This window comes from Salvelinus sp. IW2-2015, linkage group LG16 (genome assembly GCF_002910315.2).
Source record: "Salvelinus sp. IW2-2015 linkage group LG16, ASM291031v2, whole genome shotgun sequence".
Lineage (NCBI taxonomy): Eukaryota > Metazoa > Chordata > Actinopteri > Salmoniformes > Salmonidae > Salvelinus > Salvelinus sp. IW2-2015.
The window spans coordinates 13,801,230-13,826,839 of NC_036856.1; the positions used below are offsets into that span (position 1 = coordinate 13,801,230).

Below are 25,610 nucleotides of genomic sequence, written 5' to 3' on the forward strand. Positions count from 1 at the left end.
TTTTCTCGCTCATTTGACGTCATTTGAAAGGAAATCATCTCCAAAATATTTAAGAGTCATTGCACTAATAATGGCAACCGCGTCGGGAAACGTTCCCGTGTACTTTACGTTATTTAGGACTAGGGAAACGTTCCCTCTGTTCTGTTCTTAGTGCCAGTCTACACGTTCAAACTAAAACAATGTAACTAATAATGGTGCTGACTAGGGAAACGTTCCCTCTGTTCTGTTCTTAGTGCCAGTCTACACGTTCAAACTAAAACAATGTAACTAATAATGGCACCGACTAGGGAAACGTTCCCTTCGTGTTCTGTTCTTAGTGCCAGTCTCACGTTCAAACTAAAACAATGTAACTAATAATGGGCTGACTAGGGAAACGTTCCCTGCTGTTCTTAGTGCCAGTCTCACGTTCAAACTAAACAATGTAACTAATAATGGCAGCGACTAGGGAAACGTTCCCTGTGTTCTTAGTGCCAGTCTCCGTTCAAACTAAAACAATGTAACTAATAATAGGCTGACTAGGGAAACGTTCCCGCTGTTCTTAGTGCCAGTCTCACGTTCAAACTAAAACAATGTAACTAATAATGGGCTGACTAGGGAAACGTTCCCGCTGTTCTTAGTGCCAGTCTGCACGTTCAAACTAAACACAATGTAACTAATAATGGCACGACTAGGGAAACGTTCCCTCTAAATAGCCCAGTACTGTACTCCCGACCGTCATGTTGTACAGCGGCAGATTTTCCATTCCATCCTAACGGAAACCCTGAGGGTTTTTCATTTTTCTTGGAATAGAAACAAAATTAATTAAGCAAGTACCCGTCAAAAGTTGACACACCTACTCATTCCAGGGTTTTTCTTTATTGTTACTATTTTCTACATTGTAGAATAATAGTGAAGACATCACAACTATGAAATAACACATATGGAATCAGTTAAGAWGAAATTCTTATTTACAAGGACAGCCTACTCCTTCCTCCCCGTCGGGGAATTTAACCCCGGTCTCCCGCGCGCCCGCATTCTCTAGTACAGCCATTATTGAAGGCTATCAAATGCTTCTCAAAGATGCCCTCTGCTGGTRAAACTAGCACTAACTAGCATTAATGGTACCAGTGGTTCACACTTAAATAACGTGCCATAGAATTCTGCAGCAACATGCAAGCTGCGCCGCAGTACACTGCAACTTTTAAAGGAGGAACCACTGTATTAACTCATGTATATGACTTTGTCCCTATTCAGGTCCCCCTTGTCCTTCCTTTTGAGCAGCATGCTTCATTGGGAGTCCATGACACTTACATTCCCGGCTCGTTGAGTTTTATAGGATCCTGCTTAAGCTAAGTCAGTTCTGATGTAATCCACCCTGGACACCCCCTCTCCACACATCCACACATAAGTCACTGTGCCCCACCTCATCCTGCCTGCCTACGACATCCTGTGTTAATTCAAGGGACAATTGAATTTCCTCCTCTGGTTCTGTGGCAGTTCCCACTCCTAATGACAGCCATGCATCATGCCAATACGCCACAGACCAGTGGCTTTATGTCCTATAAAATATATAAAGGAACTCTGATCTCTTCCTCCGCTAAGTCTACAGGCTGAGGGGAACAGATTGGATTTCAGAAAATGTAATGCATCTTTATATAAGTGCAGGAAGAGATATAGCCCTGGCTCTGCCTGTATCTCTGCACTGAGCCTAATTTCATAAGATGGACAGTGGCACAGAAATATGACCTTMGAGAACAAGCTGTATTGTAGCAGACATGGAGGGTCACATGTCAGTGGAGCTTTAAAGAACTACACTTTCTGTCTGACTTCTAGTGAAGTGGAATATCCAATGCAGTAACTATCATATAACTGACTCTCCACAGACTCACATAGGTGTCCGTCTTACACAGGTATTGTATGGGGGGGTCTTTGTCTTTAAACACAGTGCACTGACTGTATGTTATATGTGTGTGTTTGATTGCCATGGGGGTCCCTTTATCATATACTGTACTTCCTCCCGGAGCTTTGTGACAGTGTGTGTGTGTGCTCAGTGTGATGTGGTGTCAGAGCTGCCCTTTGGCCTGCAATGATACAGTGAGTCAGAGCTGTAGAGATCAGAGCTACTGACTGACATCCATCAGCTGCATTCAGCKACTGACAGCCTGGCAACTTAGTGGTAAAAAGATATATACTTCTCRATGGCGTGTGTCTGCCCTAAGTCCCACCATTCACCCTTGTACCACACACCCTGTGCCTAAAGTGACAGTGGCAGGGGTTTTGGTAGGAACGTACACTACTGTTCAAAAGTTTGGGGTCACTTAGAAATGTCCTTGTTTTTGAAAGAAAAACWKWTTTTTTTGTCCATTAAAATAACATCAGATTGATCAGAAATACAGTGTAGACATTGTTAATGTTGTAATGTTGGCAGATTTTTTATGGAAGATCTACAAAGGCGTAGAGGCCCATTATCAGCAACCATCACTCCTGTGTTCCAATGACACGCTGTGTTAGTTAATCCAAATMTATCATTTTAAAAGGCTAATTGATCATTAGAAAACTCTTTTGCAATTATGTTAGAACAGCTGAAATGTGTTGTCCTGATTAAAGAAGCAATAAAACTGGCCTACTTTAGACTAGTTGAGTATCTGGAGCATCAGCATTTGTGAGTTRGATTACAGGCTCCAAATGGCCAGAAACAAAGCACTTTCTTCTGAAACTCGTCAGTCTATTCTTGTTCTAAGAAATGAAGGCTATTCCATGCCAGAAATTGCCAAGAAACTAAAGATCTCGTACAACGCTGTGTACTACTCCCTTCACAGAACAGCGCAAACTAGCTCTAACCAGAATAGAAAGAGGAGTGGGAGGCCTCGGTGCACAACTGAGCAAGAGGACAAGTACATTAGTGTGTCTAGTTTGAGAAACAGACGCCTCACAAGTCCTCAACTGGCAGCTTCATTAAATAGTACCCGCAAAACACCAGTCTCAATGTCAACAGTGAAGAGGCGACTCCGGGATGCTGGCCTTCTAGGCAGAGTTGCAAAAAAAAAGCCATATCTCAGACTGGKCAATAAAAAGAAAAGATTAAGATGGGCAAAAGAACACAGACTCTGGACAGAGGAACTCTGCCTAGAAGGCCAGCATCTCAGAGTTGCCTCTTCACTGTTGACATTGAGACTGTTGCAAAATGAAAGTAGGGTAGTTGGTCAATCCAATTGGGGTTAGGGTAGTGTGGATAGGCTCAGATATGGATTTGGTAAGGGCTTTGTACAAATGTAGTATAATGTGTTGAGATTGGCTGGGGAGTCCATATGTGGTTGTTAGGAGATAGATTGGAAATGGCACTAAACCCTGTCAATCCAACTTGAGATTTAGAGTAAGGATTGTAAGGGCGAAATTGGATGTCATAGATCAATTACGGATGAGACCAAATCTGATCTGCTAACGTCCAAATCTGAATTTAAACMTTTTTAAAGAACTTTTTGGAAGACCTCCAAATGTAATCTAAATTAGGATTTCAATCCATTTTTAATACAACCCTTACTCCCTTAAACCTTTAGGGTCCTCTGAATTGAATTTCCTTCTAAAGAGCAACATATCTGAAGATCACATGTTTCTGACTTTGTCAGGGTCAGATTCTGACTGTCCTTCGATTAAAGTCTTTCAATGGTTTGATTTTTAGTCTTTCAAACTTATAAGGGGATTTCTCTGGGGGGTCTGTCACAAGTGTAGAGAGAAGTAGGCAGGAGGAAGTCACAGGTTTAGAACTACTGAATTTATTAAAGCACCATAATATAAAAGCGGGACAAAACCCAAAGTGCAAAATAATGAAGTACTCAGGAAATAGTAGGAGAGATTCCTCTCAGGAAAACAAGCAACATTTACAATGACCGACAAAGACAAATGACAGAGGGAGTATATATACAGGGATAGAGTGGGGATTGGAACCAGGTGTGTGTAATGATGACGAGACAAGTCCGGGGTTGATGAGTGAAGGGTGTTTGCCAGCAGCAGGTTTGTCAGCAGCTAGAAGGCTGGCGACACCGAACGCCTGAGCTGGACAGGAGGGGGAGCCAATGTGAAGGCTGGTGTGACAGGGTCAACGCTTTAACATGTCTATATTGATGAGAGGAGATGCATATGTGAGTCTCAAGCCAATGTATATAAGAAGGCTTGCCCCTAGACACTTATACCTTCAGTGGGTGGCTCCATGCGGCACCCCCAGCATCATACTTGAGTAAGCATATATGACAAAGTTGGCCTCAGGCCCTTTCAAAGTCCAAAATAGGCCAAGGCCACACCCCCCCCAACATGTCACATGACTCCTCGGTCAATCGGAGCAATGTCAGATTATAATTGTACTAAGCCCTTACTAAGTCCATCCCCCCCTCCCGTGGTCAAAAATTCAAGTGAAAATGGAATTGGATGTGGGTCCAATCTCAGATTTACGGTTAACACGGGACGGGATGTGACATCCAAAAGCCCCGGCCACCCTCCGGATTCAGACCTATTCCCATGTTAAAAAATCTAATTTGAATCTGAAAGTCCTAGAATTTGTAACCTATCATACATGTTGAAATTTCGTAACATATTGTATGTTCCACAAATTCGTACGTTTTTGCAAATTCGTAACATATAATACAAATTGTAATTCATAACATATCATACTAAATGGAGTGTCTCGGATTTACATTGCATTCGGAAAGTATTCCGTATTTACGGCCTTATTCTAAAATGGATGGATTTTTTCCCTCATCAATCTACACACAATACCCTATAATGACAAAGCAAAAAGAGGCAAAATTATTAGAACTAAACACAAATATCACATTTACATAAGTATTCAGAACCTTTACTCAGTACTTTGTTGAAGCACCTTTGGCAGCAATTACAGCATCAAGTCTTCTTGGGTATGACACTACAAGCTAGGCACACCTATATTTGGGGAGTTTCTCCCATTCTTATCTGCAGATCCTCTCAAGCTCTGTCAGGTTGGATGGGGAGCGTTGCTATACAGCTGTTTTCAGGTCTCTCCAGAGATTTTAGTTCAGGTTCAAGTCCGGGCTCTGGCTGGGCCACTCAAGGACATGAGACTTGTTCCGAAGCCACTCCTGCGTTGTCTTGGCTGTGTGCTTAGGGTTGTTGCCACAACTTTGGAAGTATGCTTGGGGTCATTGTTCATTTGGAAGACCCATTTGCGACCAAGCTTTAACTTCGTGACTTATGTCTTGAGATGTTACTTCAATATATGCACATAATTTTCCGTCCTCACGATGCCATCTATTTTGTGAAGTGCACCAGTCCCTCAAAACACTCCCACAACATGATGCTGCCACCCCAGTGCTTCACGGTTGGGATGGTGTTCTTCAGCTTGCAAGCCTCCCCCTTTTTCCTCCAAACATAAGGATGGTCATTATGGCCAAACAGTTCTATTTTTGTTTCATCAGACCAGAGGACATTTCTCCAAAAAGTATGATCTTTGTCCCCATGTGCGGTTGCAAACCGTAGTCTGGCAGTTTTGGAGCAGTGGCTTCTTCCTTGCTGAGCAGCCTTTCAGGTTATGTCGATATAGGACTTGTTTTACTGTGGATAACGATACTTTTCTACCTGTTTCCTCCAGCATCTTCACTAGGTCCTTTGCTGTTGTTCTGGGATTGATTTGCACTTTTCGCACCAAAGTACCTTCATCTCTAYGAGACAGAACACATCTGCTTCCATCTGCTTCGTGCTTCCTGGTAGGCCTTGAAATAGATCCACAGGTACATCTCCAATTGACTCAAATGATGTCAATTAGCCTATCAGAAGCTTCTAAAACCATGACATAATTTTCTGGAATTTTCCAAGCTGTTTAAAGGCACAGTCAACTTAGTGTATGTAAACTTCTGAGCCACTGGAATTGTGATACAGTGAATTATAAGTGAAATAATCTGTCTGTAAACAGTTGTTGGAAAAATTACTTGTGTCATGCACAAAGTAGATGTCTTAACCGACTTGCCAAAACTGTAGTTTGTTAACAAGAGTTTTAATGACTCCAACCTAAGTGTATGTAAACTTCCGACTTCAACTGTACCTTGATATTGACTACTACAGTGGTTACAGAAAATATTGACACCGCTTGACTTTTTACACGTTTTGTTGTGTTACAAGATGGGATTAAAATGGATAAAACAATATTTTATTGTCAACGATCTACACAAAATACTCTGTCAAAGTGAAAGAAAAGCATTTGGAAAAAAGAAAATACTAATATCTTGATTAGATAAGTCTTAAATCCCCTTAGTCAATACATGTTAGAATCACTTTTGGCAATGATTACAGCTGTAAGTCTTTCTGGGTAAGTCTGTAGGAGCTTTGCACACCTGGATTGTACAATTTGCACATTATTCTTTTTAAAATTCATCAAGCTCTGTCAAGTTGGTTGTTGATCATTGCTAGACAGCCATTTTCAAGTCTTGCCATAGATTTTCAAGACGATTTAAGTCAAAACTCTAACTAGGCCACTCAGGAATATTCAATGTCATGTTATCCTAAAAACTCCCTAATCCTTGCCAATGACAAGCAGACCCCTAACATGATGCAGCCACCACCATGTTGACAATATGAATAGTGGTGTACTCAGTGATGTGTTGTGTTGGATTTACCCCAAACATAATGCTTTTTATTCAGGACATAAAGTTATTTTCTTTGCCACATTTTTTGCAGTTTTACTTTTAATGCCTTATTGCAAACAGGATGCATGTTTTGGAATATTTTTATTCTGTACAGGCTTTCTTCTTTTCACTCTGTCATTTAGGTTATTATTGTGGAGTTACTACGATGTTGTTGATCCATCCTCAGTTCTCATATCACAGCCATTAAACTCTGTAACTGTTTTAAAGTTACCATTGGCCTCATGGTGAAATCCCAGAGCGGTTTCCTTCCTGTATTCCTTCCTGTATCCGCCTGTATCTTTGTAGTGACTAGGTATCTTTGTAGTGACTATTAAACTTTTCAAAGGGATAATCTTTGTCTGTTTTTCTTTTACCCATCTACAAATAGGTGCCCTTCTTTGCGAGGCATTGGAAAGCCTCCCTGGTCTTCGTGGTTGAATCTGTGTTTGAAATTCCGTTCTCGACTGAGGGAACATACAATTATGTGTGCGGTACAGAGATGAAGTAGTCATCAAAAAATTATGTTAAACACTTTTATTGCACACAGAGTGAGTTTATGCAATTTATTATGTGAGTAGTTAAGCAAGCTTTTACTTCTGAACTTATTTAGGCTTGCCATAACAAAGGGGTTGAATACTTATTGACTGAAGGCATTTAGCTTTACATTTTTTATTAATTTGTGAACATTTCTAAAAACATAATTCCACTTTGACATTATGGGGTATTGTGTGTAGGCCAGTGACACAAAATCTAAATTAAATTAATTTTAAATTCAGGCTGTAACACAACAAAATGTTGAAAAGGGGTGTGAATACATTCTGATGTACTCTACATACATGTATGGGATTGGGAGATGATAGCAAACTGGCTACTGCTCTCTCCAGTTAACACTTTAGAATGACTTTCTATAAGCAATCATAAATATTTCCAAGCATTTTAAACAATTGCATGCTTCTATGGATGTTTATGCCAAAAAAGCCAAGATCGATTGTAATTCATTTTGAATGAATTAGATTATGATTAAAATCGGATTATGTGGAAAAGAAAAGGATTTGACTGAACGGTTTGAGGGGGATTTCCATACAGTTAATTAATGATTTCAACATTCACATATTCAGGGTGTGTGTGTGTGTGTGTGTGTGTGTGTGTGTGTGTGTGTGTGTGTGTGTGGTGTGTGTGTGTGTGTGTGTGTGTGTGTGTGTGTGTGTGTGTGTGTGTGTGTGTGTGTGTGTGTGTGTGTGTGTGTGTGTGTGACGTGTTTGTGTCCCCACAAGAATAGTAAATAAAACAAAATTTTGACCAACTAGGGACATTTTGCTTATTCTACGGGTTAAGGTTAGAGTTAGATTCACGTTAAGGTTAGGACTAGGTTTATGGTTAGGAGCAAGGTTTAGGGTTCGGAGCTAGGGTAAAGGTAAGAGTTAGGGTTAGGGAAAATTGGATTTTGAATGGACTGAATTGTGTGTCCCCACAAGGTTAGCTGTACAAGACTGTGTGTGTGTTTGTGTGTGCTCGTGCGTGCCTGTACTCATGGGATGGGTGTGTTTTTGTATTTGGCTATGAGAATTTCTGTTTTACCAACCTTTTATATTTCCTGTTTGGCAGATATATCATATTTCATAACTGTTTCATAAAATACTGATTTATCTCTTTGTATTAAATGGATGTTGACTTATTCTACTTATGTAATCACTCTTTAATACTGTCCTATAATGTTAATACAGTGGGAGAAACAAGTATTGTAAACACTGCCGATTTTGCAGGTTTTCCTACTTACAAAGCATGTAGAGGTCTGTAATTTTATCATAGGTACACTTCAACTGTGAGAGACGGAATCTAAAATCCAGAAATCACATTGTATGATTTTTAGTAATTAATTGCATTTTATTGCAAGACATAAGTATTTGATCACCTTCCAACCAGTAAGATTCCGGTTCTCACAGACCTGTTAGTTTTTCTTTAAGAAGCCCTCCTGTTCTCCACTCATTACCTGTATTAACTGCATCTGTTTGAACTCGTTACTGTATAAAAGACACCTGTCCCACACTCAATCAAACAGACTCCAACCTCTCCACAATGGCCAAAACCAGAGAGCTGTGTAAGGACATCAGGGATAAAATTGTAGACCTGCACAAGGCTGGGATGGGCTACAGGACAATAGGCAAGCAGCTTGGTGAGAAGGCAACAACTGTTGGCGCAATTATTAGAAAATGAGATAAGTTCAAGATGACTGTCAATCATCCTCGGTCTGGGGCCATGCAAGATCTCACCTCGTGGGCATCAATGATCATGAGGAAGGTGAGGGATCAGCCCAGAACTACACGGCAGGACCTGGTCAATGACCTGAAGAGAGCTGGACCACAGTCTCAAAGAAAACCATTAGTAACACACTATGCCGTCATGGATTAAAATACTGCAGCGCACGCAAGGTCCCCCTGCTCAAGCCAGGGCATGTCCAGGCCCGTCTGAGTTTGCACAATGACCATCTGGATGATCCAGAGGAAGAATGGGAGAAGGTCATGTGGTCTGATGAGACAAAAATTGAGCTTTTTGGTCTAAACTCCACTCGACCGTGTTTGGAGAAAAGAAGGATGAGTACAACCCCAAGAACACCATCCCAACCGTGAAGCATGGAGGTGGAAACATCATTCTTTGGGGATGCTTTTCTGCAAAGGGGACAGGACGACTGCACCGTATTGAGGGAGGATGTGGGGCCATGTATCGCGAGATTCTTGGCCAACAATCTCCTTCCTCCAGTAAGAGCATTGAAGATGGGTCGTGGCTGGGTCTTCCAGCATGACAACGACCCGAAACACAGCAGCCAGGGAAACTAAGGAGTGGCTCCGTAAGAAGCATCTCAAGGTCCTGGAGTGGCCTAGCCAGTCTCCAGACCTGAAGCCAATAGAAAATCTTTGGAGGGCGCTGAAAGTCCGTATTGCCCAGCGACAGCCCCGAACCTGAAGGATCTGGAGAAGGTCTGTATGGAGGAGTGGGACAAAATCCCTGCTGCAGTGTGTGCAAACCTGGTCAAGAAACTCCAGGAAACGTATGATCTCTGTATTGCAAACAAAGGTTTTGTACCAAATATTAAGTTCTGCTTTTCTGATGTATCAAATACTTATGTCATGCAATAAAATGCAAATTAATTACTTAAAAATCATACAATGTGATTTTCTGGATTTTTGTTTTAGATTCCGTCTCTCACAGTTGAAGTGTACCTATGATAAATATTACAGACCTCTACATGCTTTGTAAGTAGGAAAASCTGCAAAATCGGCAGTGTATCAAATACTTGTTCTCCCCACTGTATATATCAAAGCCTACCCTGGAGTTTTTGTAGAAGTAAAAATAAGTCTAATTATTATACAGTTGAGGAAGAAAATACATTTGTAGTCTCATGCTAAGTGTGATTGAAAGTGTTCCTGACACACCTTTGACTGCAGGTACACTGAGCTTTACTTGGAGCTTCATTAAGAAGAGGTTGTCAAATACATAGCCGATTCATATTTTATCTCTATTTTCTTATTAGATGATATAACCGTGAGAAGGGTTATGCCAGATAACCCCACAACAAGGACTACAGCCCAAAGGGTCACAACTCTGTTTCTGACATTACGCTCTCCTCTGTAAGGGACAGATCGAAATGTATTGGGGGGAGGGGTGGTCCAAAATAGAGGCGGGTTGTCAAACTTATTTTTTTTGCTTTGGAGAGGGTTGTGTGTGTTTTCCCTGGTTTACATTTGCTCTTCTGCTCGTATTTTCCCTTTAAACAATGGCTTGACTTACTTTTTATATTACCCTAATAAAGTTTAGAAACGTTTGTGAAGGCTTGGTATGGTGTGGCTATTATTAAACTTTAGCTACTGCATGACTATGATATGAAGGCAGTGTGCCCCGGCGCTCCAACTGGCTCAACACTTGAACTTGAGGTGAGGAAGTCTGTTTCAGGCCTACCAGAGTTACTCTTATAATCTAACAATATAATGCTTGTCTTTATAAAAAACATTTTGATAAAAAATGTACGAGTTACCCTCCTTCTGTACATTATATCTGTATAGCAGACGCAGTAGCCATCTCACATAAAGAAATACATGTTGGTGTCGTAGGATGCCACCGGCATACTGTATCTTTATATCTCTGGGGTTAGGCCTAAACTTCTCTTCCTTTATATAGGCATTATATATAGTACCAGTCAAACGTTTAGACACACCTACTCATTCAAGGGGTTTTCTTTATTTTTACTATTTTCTACATTGTAGAATAATAGTGAAGATATCGAAACAATGAATAACACATATGGAATCATGTAGTAACCAAAAAAGTGTTAAACAACCAAAAATATATTTTATATTTGAGATTCTTCAAAGTAGCCACCCTTTGCCTTGATGACAGCTTTGCACACTCTTGGCATTCTCTCAACCAGCTTCATGAGGTAGTCACCTGGAATGCATTTCAATTAACAGGTGTGCCTTGTTAAAAGTTCATTTGTGGAATTTCTTTCCTTCTTAATGCGTTTGAGCCAATCATTTGTGTTGCGACTGGGGCTGTATACAGAAGATAGTCCTATTTGGTAAAAGACCAAGTCCATATTATGGCAAAAACAGCTCAAATAAGCAAAGAGAAATGACAGTCCATCATTACTTTAAGACATGGAGGTCAGTCAAGTGCAGTTGCAAAAACCATCAAGCGCTATGATGAAACTGGCTCTCATGAGGACCGCCACAGGAAAGGTACACCCAGAGTTACCTCTGCTGCAGAGGATAAGTTTATTAGAGTTACCAGCTTCAGATTGCAGCCCAAATAAATGCTTCACCGAGTTCAAGTAACAGACACATATACACTGTTCAGATGAGACTACGTGAATCAGGCCTTCATGGTCGAATTGCTGCAAAGAAACTATTACTAAAAGACACCAATAAGAAGAAGAGACTTGCTTGCGCCAAAAAAACACAAGCAATGAACATTAGATCAGTGGAAATCTGACCTTTGGTCTCATGAGTCCAAGAGAGATTATTGGTTCCAACCGCCGTGTCTTTGTGAGACGCAGAGTAGGTGAACAGATGATCTCCGCATGTGTGGTTCCCACCGTGAAGCATGGAGGAGGAGTTGTGATGGTGTGGCCATGCTTTGCTGGTGACACTGTCTGTGATTTATTTAGAATTCAAGGCACACTTAACCAGCATGGCTGCCACAGCATTCTGCAGCGATACGCCATCCCATCTGGTTTGCGCTTAGTGGTTTGCGCTTTCAACAGGACAATGACCCAACCCATCTCCAGGCTGTGTAAGGGCTATTTGATCAAGAAGGAGAATGATGGAGTGCTGCATCAGATGACCTGGCCTCCAAAATCACCCGACCTCAACCCAATTTAGATGGTTTGGAATGAGTTGGACCGCAGAGTGTAGGAAAATCAGCCAGCAAGTGCTCAGCATATGTGGGACCTGTCACATCTGCTCCTGCAACGCCCTCTACTGCTCATCCTGTGTCTCCTTGACCTGCCGCCACTCCCCCAGTACTCTCTCCCTCTCCCTCTCTCTCTGTGTGTGTGTGATTGTGTGGGCGGAGACATGTATGCGGAGTCAGAGCAGATCCCACCAGCTGCAATCTGTTCCATAATCAAGACCTCTACAAATACTCAACCTTGTCACTTCCACGCTGCCAGATCGAAATCTCTGCTCATTCTGCCCACTCTCCTGCTCTGGTCCCTGTCTATAGGCCTTTGCATACAATGCCCTGATACATTTAGTGCTCAAATCTCTGACAGCTGAACTGTGAGGTGACATTTATTGCTTATGAAAGTAGCCAAAAAATACCACAAAAATAGGCTACAAAGTTTTGCATAAGGTACAACATTGAAACACAAGCAATATTGTTTTTGTAATTTGTTTAAAGCATGTAATGTGGCTTCATTTAGCCAACATCACTGATTTATTGATGGAGCTGGATGCGCCAGGTTGGATCGAATGCATATGAATGTGCGTAAAATTTCTCAAATGTCCGGTAAAGTAAAATCTCCCTGTCATGTTGTCCAGCGCCAAATTTTGCTGAAGGAAACTCTGAAATGGCATATTGTTTTTATAAAGATTTTAGAAATTCACATAAAATGTGTCTCCAATTAGATGGAAACCTAGCTGGACAGTCGTGGCCCAAAGTTTGAGAATGACACAGATCAAATCAAATCAAATGTATTTATATAGCCCTCTTACATCAGCTGATATCTCAAAGTGCTGTACAGAAACCCAGCCTAAACCCCAAACAGCAAGCAATGCAGGTGTAGAAGCACCGGTGGCTAGAAAAACTCCTAGAAAGGCCAAAACCTAGGAAGAAACCTAGAGAGGAACCAGGCTATGAGGGGTGGCCAGTCCTCTTCTGGCTGTGCCGGGTGGAGATTATAACAGCACATGGCCAAGATGTTCAAATGTTCATAAATGACCAGCATGATCAAATAATAATAATCACAGTATGTGTCGAGGGTGCAGCAAGTCAGCACCTCAGGAGTAAATGTCAGTTGGCTTTTCATAGCCGATCATTAAGAGTATCTCTACTGCTCCTGCGGTCTCTAGAGAGTTGAAAACAGCAGGTCTGGGACAGGTAGCACGTCCGGTGAACAGGTCAGGGTTCCATAGCCGCAGGCAGAACTGTTGAATCTTGAGCAGCAGCACGGCCAGGTGGACTGGGGACAGCAAGGAGTCATCGTGCCAGGTAGTCCTGAGGCATGGTCCTAGGGCTCAGGTCCACCGAGAGAGAGAAAGAAAGAAGAGAAAGAAGAGAATTAGAGAGAGCATACTTAAATTTACACAGGACACCGGATAAGACAGGAGAAGTACTCCAGATATAACAAACTGACCCTAGCCCCCGACACAAAACTACTGCAGCATAAATACTGGAGGCTGAGACAGGAGGGGTCAGTACACAGATATTAATTTTCACAAAGTTTGCTGCTTCAGTGTCTTTAGATATTTTTGTCAGATGTTACTATGGAATACTGAAGTATAATTACAAGCATTTCATACGTGTCAAAGGCTTTTATTGACAATTACCTGAAGGTGATGCAAAGAGTCAATATTTGCAGTGTTGACCCTTCTTTTTCAAGACCTCTGCAATCCGCCCTGGCAGCTGTCAATTAACTTCTGGGCCACATCCTGACTGATGGCAGCCCATTCTTGCATAATCAATGCTTGGAGTTTGGTGGGTTTTGTTTGTCCACCCGCCTCTGAGGATTGACCACAAGTTCTCAATGGGATTAAGGTCTAGGGAGTTTCCTGGCCATGGACCCAAAATATCAATGTTTTGTTCCCCGAGCCACTTAGTTATCACTTTTGCCTTATGGCAAGGTGCTCCATCATGCTGGAAAAGGCATTGTTCGTCACCAAACTGTTTCTGGATGGTTGGGAGAAGTTTCTCTCGGAGGATGTGTTGGTACCATTCTTTATTCATGGCTGTGTTCTTAGGCAAAATTGTGAGTGAGCCCACTCCCTTGGCTGAGATGCAACCCCACACATGAATGGTCTCAGGATACTTTACTGTTGGCATGACACAGGACTGATGGTAGCGCTCACCTTGTCTTCTCCGGACAAGCTTTTTTTCTGGATGCCACAAACAATCGGAAAGGGATTCATCAGAGAAAATTACTTACCCCAGTCCTCAGCAGTCCAATCCCTGTACCTTTTGCAGAATATCAGTCTGTCCCTGATGTTTTTCCTGGAGAGAAGTGGCTTCTTTGCTGCCCTTGACACCAGGCCAACCTCAAAGTCTTCACCTCACTGTGCGTGCAGATGCACTCACACCTGCCTGCTGCCATTCCTGAGCAAGCTCTGTACTGGTGGTGCCCCGACCCGCAGCTGAATCAACTTTAGGAGACGGTCCTGGCGCTTGCTGGACTTTCTTGGGCGCCCTGAAGCCTTCTTCACAACAATTGACCCGCTTCTCTGAAGTTCTTGATGATCCGATAAATGGTTGATTTAGGTGCAATCTTACTGGCAGCAATATCCTTGCCTGTGAAGCCCTTTTTGTGCAAAGCAATGATGACGGCACGTGTTTCCTTGCTGTTTACCATGGTTGACAGAGGAAGAACAATGATTCCAAGCACCACTCTCCCTTTGAAGCTTCCAGTCTGTTATTCGAACCAATCAGCATGACAGACAGCCTTGCCCTCATCAACACTCACACCTGTGTTAACGAGAGAATCACTGACATGATGTCAACTGGTCCTTTTGTGGCAGGGCTGAAATACAGTGGAAATGTTTTTTGGGGATTCAGTTCCTTTGCATGGCAAAGAGGGACTTTGTTAATTAATTGCAATTCATCTGATCACTCTTCATAACATTTTGGAGTATATGCAAATTGCCATCATACAAACTGAGGCAGCAGACTTTGTGAAAATTAATATTTGTGTCATTCTCAAAACTTTTGGCCACGACTGTAGACACTCTAAAGACTGGCAAGTGCGATAGTCTAGTGTCACTTGGAATATGCCTGCACATCATGTTTCACCAGCAGCCCCAAACATCGAAATAATAAGTTACCAGCCCAACAAGCTTGTAAGATTTGAACTTAAACTCCCCCCTCAGACTTATCTGGAGGTTAAGCATCTTTTTGTCTACAGTGTATCTGTGACAATGTTGCATTAGGAGGTAGGTGAAGGAGTCAGGCGCAGGAGAGCAGAGATGTCTGAGATGTGTACTTTAATAGGCAAGTCCACCAAATACAGGTATGGCACAATCCAAAAGTCAAACGCCCTCGACAACAGAGACACCCGTTACTCACGCAAGGAGGAACAAACAAAGCTCCTAAATAACACACACTATTTAAATGCGTGAAAGAAAAAAATAGGCACAACCTCACCGAGCTACATCACAAAATAAAACAATCCCGCACAAACCTAGGCAGGCAACAGGGGTAATTATACACACATAAATGAAGGCAAATGAAACCAGTTGTGAAAGAACCAAAGACAAAACAAACAGAAAAGGAAAAAAGGATCGGTGATGGCTAGTAGACCGGCGACGCCGAGCGCCGCCCGAACAGGGAGGAACAGGGAGAGGAACTACCTTCGGTGGAAGTCGTGACAGTATCTTTMTAATGTGTCTGTATCTATGTAATTGTATTTATGTTAAAAATAGGGACCACAATGGAAAACAGTCCCCGACTTTACTGTGCAATCCCGGTACCTTGAAAAAATCTTTGTGTATATATATTTTATTCTTTCGGACCAATAAAATCAATCAATCAATCAATCCAAACTGTGCAGTGGCCAATTGATGAATGGAAAGAGAGATCTGTTACAAAACACCAAAATGTTTAATGACATTTGAAGATTGTCAAACCAAGCCAAGATGTATTTTCTATTTGTTGAGATTTACTTTTATTGTGGTGTTGAAAACGCTAACCATGATATTGCTCCCATCTTCCCATTCATCCATTCATATACATAATGAATGTTGGGATGGGCCATTGACATGCATGGAACACATCAGCACCATAAATTATTAAAGAATGGAGTTTGCATGTATGACAAGTCTGATGCTGCACTGAATTCCCCAACTGCATAACCACACACACGTGGTGATAATCACACAACTGCATAATTACACACTTCTCATGAGCATGGCCTTATTTCTATTACAGTTTAATGGATGACTGTCATTCATATTCCATTCACCCAGTTCAATGTAACATCGATAGTTTCAGGCTACTACATGATACTAAATTTTTCCCTATACCAATAATGAGGTTGCTACAACCTAGCCTATGAATGAAAGTTTACAATGTAGGTGTACACAGGTAGAGAGCAAATGTTTAGGTGACGAACAGTGACACATTTGATACTGCCTTGCACACTCTTACCCGCATCTAGCTGATCTAGGGTGTAATCATTAGTCCAACAGTTTCTATTGGACAAATCCAAGAATGTTTATCCCTGTTTCGTTCCGTTTGCTTCTGTTTAAGAAATGTTTTACAACAGAATTGGTGGAATGAATACACCCTTGATCACGTGTAAACACAGTTCACTTCATAACAGCCACGTTGTATTCCTTCTCACATCTATGCGATCTCCTCTCACCTTTTCCCTTCGTTTGTGGACTTCAATGCACAACACATCAGCTGTATGTGTATAGGCGAAAAAACCTTTCCAAGCAAAACCATATCATAACCGCTACACACAGCCTACATAGTTTTCATCATATTAGCTAAAATAACGTCATAGTCAACATAGCTAATAGAACTAACACGTTAGTAAACTCGCTACAATCATGCAGTAACGTTACAGTGTGCAGTTCAATAAGAAGCTTAGCAGTTACACTGGCAGGTCCAGGTGGCAATAAATTAGTAAAACCAAAAGCTTACCTTGATTTGGAAGATTTCCAGTGTTGTGTTGGATAGTCATAGCCAGCTAGCTACCATAGTATCCCTCTGTTTGAGCCGAGTATTTGAGTAGGCTAAACTAGCTAGCTAGCTGCATTTGTTTGCTAAGTAGGTGTAAGTGAAAGTGAAAATAAATGACAAAATATAGCTCACTCACTCTCTCTCTTGCTTCTCCTTCATTTTTMAAGAAATTAATTTGTTAACTGTTCAACTATTGTCTTTCTCTCTCTGAGTCAACTACTCACCATATTTCATGCACTGCAGTACTAGCTAGCTGTATCATATGCTTTCAGTACCAGATTCATTCTCTGATCCTTTGATTGGGTGGACAACACCTCCGGAAGTTGTCATAATTACTGTGTAAGTCTATGGAAGGGGTGAGAACCATGAGCCTCCTCGGTTTTGTATTGAAGTCAATTTACCCAGAGGAGGACGGAAGCTAGCTGTCGTCCGGCCATACCACGTTGCAACCCTGCAGAGTGCTGTTGAGGCTAATGTAGACCTTCATTGCAAAACAGTGTGTTTTAATCAATTATTTGGTGACGTGAAAATATTTAGTATAGTTTTATCTGAAAAGAAACACTTTTTAAATGTCTCACAACTTTTATGAAATTAACTACGGACGATGGTCCCCTTCCTCCTCTGAGGATCCTCCACTGGTGGAGATAGTCTTCTGTGATGGATGCTGTATTTTTCATCCACACATGGCACCGCCCTGACAATATTATACGATGGGAGTGGCCATGTGACGTGTGTAGCTTTCATTAATTTCCTGCTTGACAACTGACTTGACAGGAACAATCAATTTCAGCACATATTTCATATTGTCAATATAAAGTGGTGTGACATATTTACAAGCAAAGTAGTCATATTAGTAGGCTTGTGAAAAGTCCATAAAATTGTTTTTGCATTCAGAGCTAATCACTATAAACGATAATCAGTATTTTTTAATTTTTTAATTTCACCTTTATTTAACCAGGTAGGCTAGTTGAGAACAAGTTCTCATTTGCAACTGCGACCTGGCCAAGATAAAGCAAAGAGTTTGACACGTACAACAACACAGAGTTACACATGGAATAAACAAACACACAATCAATATTACAGTAGAAAAATCTATATACAGCATGTGCAAATGATGTAGGATAAGAGTGGTAAGTCAATAAATAGGCCATGGTGGCGAAGTAATTACAATATAGCAATGAAACACTGGAATGGTAGGATGTGCAAGTAGAGATACTGGGGTGCAAAGGAGCAAGATAAATAAATAAATACAGTATGGGGATGAGGTAGATTGGATGGGCTATTTACAGATGAGCTATGTACAGGTGCAGTGATCTGTGAGCTGCACTGACAGCTGGTGCTTAAAGCTAGTGAGGGTGGTAAGAGTCTCCAGCTTTAGTGATTTTTGCAGTTCGTTCCAGTCATTGGCAGCAGAGAACTGGAAGGAGAGGCGGCCAAAGGAAGAATTGGCTTTGGGGGTGACCAGTGAGCTATACCTGCTGGAGCGGGTGCTACGGGTGGGTGCTGCTATGATGACCAGTGAGCTGAGATAAGGCGGGGCTTTACCTAGCAGAGACTTGTAGATGACCTGGAGCCAGTGTGTTTGGCGACGAGTATGAAGCGAGGGTCAGCCAACGAGAGCATACAGGTCGCAGTGGTGGGTAGTATATGGGGCTTTGGTGACAAAAGGGATGGCACTGTGATAGACTGCATCCAATTTGTTGAGTGGAGTGTTGGAGGCTATTTTCTAAATGACATCGCCGAAGTCGAGGATTGGTAGGATGGTCAGTTTTACGAGGGTATGTTTGGCAGCATGAGTGAAGGATGCATTGTTGCGAAATAGGAAGCCGATTCTAGATTTAATTTTGGATTGGAGATGTTTAATATGAGTCTGGAAGGATAGTTTACAGTCTAACCAGACACCTAGGTATTTGTAGTTGTCCACATATTCTAAGTCAGAACCGTCCAGAGTAGTGATGCTGGACGGGCGGGCAGGTGCGGGTAGCGATTGGTTGAAGAGCGTGCATTTAGTTTTACTTGCATTTAAGAGCAGTTGGAGGCCACGGAAGGAGAGTTGTATGGCATTGAAGCTTGTCTGGAGGTTAGTTAACACAGTGTCCAAAGAAGGGCCAGAGGTATACAGAATGGTGTCGCCTGCGTAGAGGTGGATCAAAGAATCACCAGCAGCAAGAGCGACATCATTGATGTATACAGAGAAAAGAGTCGGCCCGAGAATTGAACCCTGTGGCACCCCCATAGAGATTGCCAGAGGTCCGGAAAACAGACCCTTTGATTTGACACACTGAACTCTATCAGAGAAGTAGTTGGTGAACCAGGCGAGGCAATCATTTGAGAAACCAAGGCTGTTGAGTCTGCCAATAAGAATGTTGTGATTGACAGAGTCGAAAGCCTTAGCCAGGTCGATGAATAGGGCTGCACAGTAATGTCTCTTATCGATGGAGGTTATGATATCGTTTAGGACCTTGAGCGTGGCTGTGGTGCACCCATGACCAGCTCTGAAACCAGATTGCATAGCGGAGAAGGTACGGTGGGATTCTAAATGGTCGGTGATCTGTTTGTTAACTTGGCTTTCGAAGACCTTAGAAAGGCAGGGTAGGATGGATATAGGTCAGTAGCAGTTCTGAAAAGGATAACTTTTTAAATGTTTCACAACTTTTATGAAATTGACTACGGAGGATGGTCCCCTTCCTCTCCCCCTTTGAAGAGGGGGATGATCGCGGCAGCTTTCCAATCTATGGGAATCTCAGACGATACGAAAGAGAGGTTGAACAGGCTAGTAATAGGGGTTGCAACAATTTCGGCAGATCATTTTATTAATATGACTATCCACTGTATGTCTAACTGCTATGTTCAGTGAAAAAGCTAAATATTTCTAGATTTCCAATTTTCGAATCAAAAGCAGACAATATTATATTGTGTATGTTGTCAGAAACTGTGATTTATTTGGATTTTTTCACCATGGTTTACCCAAGTTCCCCATTATATAATAATCTGAACTGTTTAGTATGATGTACTTGGCACCAATGTAATCCTTGACCATAAAAACATAGCTGTAAACATCACCTTTTCTGTGGTGTCATGTTTGGTTCAGCAAATATGAAGAAAAATGCATTTTCCAGCTAAGGCGGAATAGCAAAATGGCCGTCAGAGCTGCCAGGGGGGAGTTTTTGAGGTTGTACATGGTAAAATTGTAGTCCTTGACCATAAAAACATAGGAGTAGATATCACCTTTTCTCTGTTATCATGTTTGGTTTAGCAAATATGAAGGAAATACATTGTCCGGCTATGGTGTTGTCCGGCTAGYCGTTTTTGCAATGGCTCCTTTTCTGAAAATGTTCAGGACCCTAAACTGTACAAGTGTACCAAGTTTGATGCTTTTAAGAAAAAGTTAACATCCTTTTCACGTATAGCCTGGACTCAAACACATATATACCTCCCCAGGCCCATACATAAAGGCAACAAAATGCCTGTTCCATGTTGGGGCAGAGAGGGAGAGAAACCAAAGCCCTTGAGGTGGCTGGATTGGCCCTTGATCTCCTCCTTGGTGAGTCCAGTAGTGAGTACTGAATCTGTACTGCAGTAATTTCTCACAGCTGAACCCAGTCAGAGAGAAAGGAAAGGGAACGGGGAGACCTAATCAGTTGCACAACTCAATGCATTCAACCGAAATGTGTCTTCTGCATTTAATCCAACCCCAGAGACAGAGAGAACAATATGGAGAAGGACAGATAAAGATAGAAAGATAGAGAAAATGAGAGAGGGACAGAGTGAAAGAGAGAGAGATAAAGAAAGGAAGAGAGAGAAAAATCCTCCTCCTTCAGATGGGGCTGGCATTATCAGCCCATGTGGCTCGTCAATTAGTCACTATGACTCTAGGATCACAGCTTCCTGTTGGTTCATTAATGTGTGGATTCATTGACACTTGATGGAATGATGGGTGGGGACCGGTGGTATGAAAACCAAGGCTGTTGATTACAAACGCAACATATTTCACCATTGTTTCTGGCTGATTCTGCATCTGTACAGTAATCTATTCCCGTTTTATAATTAAACGGAAGCTGAAAAGGTTGTCCGTGGTTGGAAGGGGGCGTTCACTGTATTGTTTTAATACACAGCTAAGTCACATGATTCAGCTACCTTCTTCTTCTCGATCTACGTGTTTCGTGTTGTGTGTGTGACAGGTGTGTATATTGTTAACTGAAGTCCAGTGATGCTTGAAACTAGAATAAAACCCAATTTTCTGCTCTTATATCAATGGATGAGCAAATACCCTGCTTATTCTTCAGTTGCAGCAACAGACTGTACACATGAAAGGGCACCATTTTACACTACTGTCTATACATGAAAGGGCACCATTTTACACTACTGTGTATACATGAAAGGACACCATTTTACACTACTGTATATACATGAAAGTACACCATTTTACACTACTGTGACTACAGTATATTTTTTTCATAAAACCAGGCGTCAAATATGTTTTGATGAAGCAGAATTGACACAATTTGATTGGCAGCTACCTCAAAGAGAGAAGGAAACACTGGATTTAACACTGAATATGGTTTGAATCATTGAAATTCCACTTGAGCAGGGACCTTCTCTCTATGAACAAGCATAGAGTTGACTTACAGTACTACAGTCCAGCCACCACTTTACAAACATCAGATCAGAATGGTAAACTACCCCTGTGCATATACCCATCAATTCCACTGGAAGTAACTTACATCTATGCCTCTTAGAATAGTACCCAAGTACAGGAATGCATGTTGCTCCAATTAATACCCTGTCCTCCACCGAATACAGCCATCATCATCATGCCAAGAGTGGTTCCATGTCCAATAATATGACTACTGTTGCCAGATAAACAGTTGTGTCAGGGTTATATTGGTTTGTGTTGACTGAGAGCAGGCCTGTGGTTTAATATATGTCAAATAGAGCCTGGTACACATCTGACATACTCTGACACAGTAAATGACTAAAATGTAAATGTAGGAAATCTCTGGGGCTTTCTGGAGCTGTCACTTTTCCTCAACAACTACATGTGTTCCCTCTCCCAGCAGCTCTGTAGCATATATAGGTCAGGTGATTGCTGTGAATGTGTCTTCCTTGTCTTCCCTATGTATGTTTATGTTCAATGTACAGTAAGAGGTATAGAACCACAAATGTTTAGCTCATGGTTTCATGGATATGCAATAGGTTGTTTATGGTGAATTGTATTGTATGAGAATGCATACACCAACCACAATGCATTGAGTTCTAGTGTTAATATCCTCCTTAAATGACCTTAAAATAATAGGAATTAGGTTAAAGGGTTAAGGTTAGGGAAGGGTTAGCTAACATGCTAAGTAGTTGAAAAGTAGCTAAAAAGTAGTTGTAAAGTGGCTAATTAGCTAAAATGCTAAAGTTGTCCATGATAAGATTCAAACGCGCAACCATTGGGTTGCTAGACGTTAAAAGCCCAACCAACCACCCTCCTTTCATTTTTGCCTTCAGTAATCTTCTGTCTTATGTAACCATACCAAATGTAACATATCATGCTAATTTGAGTGCCCCCTCTTTCTTTCCCTCTCCCTCTATTTCTTGTTCTCTAGTACAAACAAGTGGAGCAGTACATGTCTTTCCACAAACTGCCGGCTGACTTCCGACAGAAAATCCATGACTACTACGAACACAGATACCAGGGCAAGATGTTTGATGAGGAGAGCATCCTGGAGGAGCTTAATGAACCACTGCGGGAGGTAAAACAACCAAACACACCATCAAAACCCTGACAAAGTCTTGCACTTAAAGAAAGGAACAAAGGAACTGAAAAACAATGTCTCTGCCCAGCATGTCTTTTGCAAACATGCCCACTGAGAACTTCTGAAGTTCTGAACCACTTCTTTTAAATCACAAAAAATCAAATCATACTTTATTGGTCAAATTCGCCGAATACCACAAGTGTAGACTTTACAGTGAAATGCTTACTTATGAGCCCGTTCCCAACAATGCAGAGTTAAAAAGTAAGACAAATATTTGCTGAATTAAAAAGGAAATAGTAACTCAATAAAAACCATAACGAGGCTATATACAAGGGGTACCAGTACCAGGTCAATGTGCAGGTGTACGAGGTAGTTGAGGTAATTGAGYTAATACATTATGCACATGTAGGTAGGGGTAAAAGTGACTAGTCAATCAGGATATATAATAAAGTAGCAGCAGCGTGTGTGAAAGTGTGTCTGTGTGAGCGTACGTGGTGGTGTGTGTTTGAGTGTTAGTGTAGTATGTGTGAGTGTGTGGGTAGAGTCTAATAGGTGTGCGTTGAGCCAGTGAAAGGGGGTCAGTGCAAAACCATCAAGATAAATAAGTAATAAAGATGGTCAATTTAAATTGTCTGGGTGGCCATTTGATTGATTGACTGTTCAGCAGTCTTATGGCTTGGGGGTGGAAGCTGTTCAGGTGCCTTTTGGTCCAAGAATTAGCGATCTGGTACCGCTTGCCGTGCGGTAGCAGGGAGAATAGTCTATGACTTGGGTGGCTAGAGTCTTTGACAATTTTTAGGGCCTTCCTGACACCGCCTGATATAGAGGTCCTGGATGTCAGGAAACTTGGCCTCAGTGATGTACTGGGCCGTACGCACTACCCTCTGTAGCACCTTGCGGTCGGATGCCGAGCAGTTGCCATACCAGGCGCTGGTGCAGCTGTAAAACTTTTTGAGGATCTGAGGACCCATGCCAAATCTTTTTAGCCTCCTGAGGGGGAAGAGGCGTTGTCGTGCCCTCTTCACGACCTTGTTGGTGTGTTTGGACCATGATATGTCCTTAGTGATGTGGATGAAGAGGAACTTGAAGCTCTCAACCCGCTCCACTGCAGCCCCGTTGATGTGAATTGGGGCGTGTTCGGCCCTCCGTTTCCTATAGTCCACGATAAGCTCATGGTGATTTTAGGCTTGTGTGCGGCTGCTCGGCCATGGAAACCCATTTCCTGAAGCTCCTGACGAACAGTTTTTGTGCTGACATTGTTTCCAGAGGCAGTTTGGAACACAGTAGTAAATGTTGCAACCAAGAACAGAAGATTTTAAGCGCTTCAGCACTCGGCGGTCTCGTTCTGTGAGCTTGTGTGTCCTACCACTTCGCGGCTGAGCCGTTGTTGCTCCTAGATGTTTCCACTTCACAATAACAGCACTTGCAGTTGACCGGGGAAACTCTAGCAGGACAGTAATTTTACGAACTGACTTGTTGGAAAGATGTCATCCTGTGACGGTGCCACGTTGAAAGTCAGCTATTCAGTAAGGCCATTCTACTGCCAATGTTTGTCTATGGAGATTGCTTGGGTGTGTGCTCAATTTTATACACCTGTCAGCAACGAGTGTGGCTGAAATAGCCAAATCCACTCATTTGAAGGGGTGTCCACATAATTTTGTGTATGTAGTGTATGTTAGTCTTAGACTTAACAATTCAGATTCAGTTACATGAATTATATTTTCCCTCAGGAAATTGTCAACTTCAACTGCCGTAAGCTGGTGGCATCCATGCCCCTGTTTGCCAATGCCGACCCCAACTTTGTGACAGCCATGTTGACCAAGCTCCGCTTCGAGGTCTTCCAGCCCGGAGATTACATCATCAGGGAGGGCACCATCGGCAAGAAGATGTACTTCATCCAACACGGTGTGACCAGCGTGCTGACCAAAGGAACTATGGGCATGAAGCTTTCTGATGGATCCTACTTTGGAGGTATGCTCAACAATATCACTTTTTTATGTTTGCCTGGCTGCTGCGGCTGAAAAACATATTATATAAAAAATATATATTTTATTTTATTCAATTAAATTGTATTCTGTCATGGTGCTGATAACATACATCTACTATAGAACATAAATTAAAGAGGTTACAGTACATTCATGTAGACTTAATTCACATTCTTTTCTCGCTCTAAATCAGGGATCATCAAGTACATTTTTTTCTGGTCGGGGGGCCTGAACATATTTACAAATAATTTGTAGACTGCAAATTGACCGCAAGAAGACCAAACAGATAAAATATCTGACTAAAACATAACATTTGTTTTCAATATTTTATGTGAAGGAATACTTGGGAACAGTTTTTAAAAATAAAAATTACTTGGAGGTGATTTCCTGGTGTTTTTACAGTCTTTTATGTCCAACAATACAAATAAAAAATTGTATTAAAAAATAAAACCACCTGCGGGCCACCAATTGGGGAACCCTGCTCTAAATCCTATGATCCAAACCACCAATGTCTCAACTATGTTAATATAAAAATTATAGCAGGCAAGATAATAAAATAAAAACACCCTGACATTTGACTTCTTCTCGCTAGTCTTTTCGCCCTGCAGCCAGTTGTGTCCCCATTTCCCATGCAGCCTGTCCTCTTCCCTGCCTGTTTTCAGATGCATCGCTGCTGTTAATCCACAAAAAAGCACAACTTTTCCCAATGTGTCTGGGCCATGGTCTGGGGGCATTCTTCACATCCAGCTCCTCTTCAGAAGAGCAGAGTTCAGTTCAGTGGTGCTGTGAGGTGCCAGGAGCCAAGGGCAGATGCTGAAGGAGAGAGATCTACAGCAACACCCACAGCTCATAAATAACAGCTAATTAGTCCA

The 25,610-nt window shown here is 41.8% G+C and overlaps 1 protein-coding gene across 1 annotated transcript in view; it reads left to right on the forward strand.

The window, feature by feature from the left end:
* The window catches only part of LOC111975386 (potassium/sodium hyperpolarization-activated cyclic nucleotide-gated channel 2-like), a 95,596-nt gene that overhangs the window by 47,435 nt on the left and 22,551 nt on the right, over nt 1–25,610 (forward strand). The window contains exons 5-6 of the mRNA XM_024003648.2: nt 22,604–22,750; nt 24,484–24,724. Coding sequence (XP_023859416.1) covers nt 22,604–22,750; nt 24,484–24,724 — 388 coding nt within the window. The remainder of the gene's footprint in view (nt 1–22,603; nt 22,751–24,483; nt 24,725–25,610) is intronic.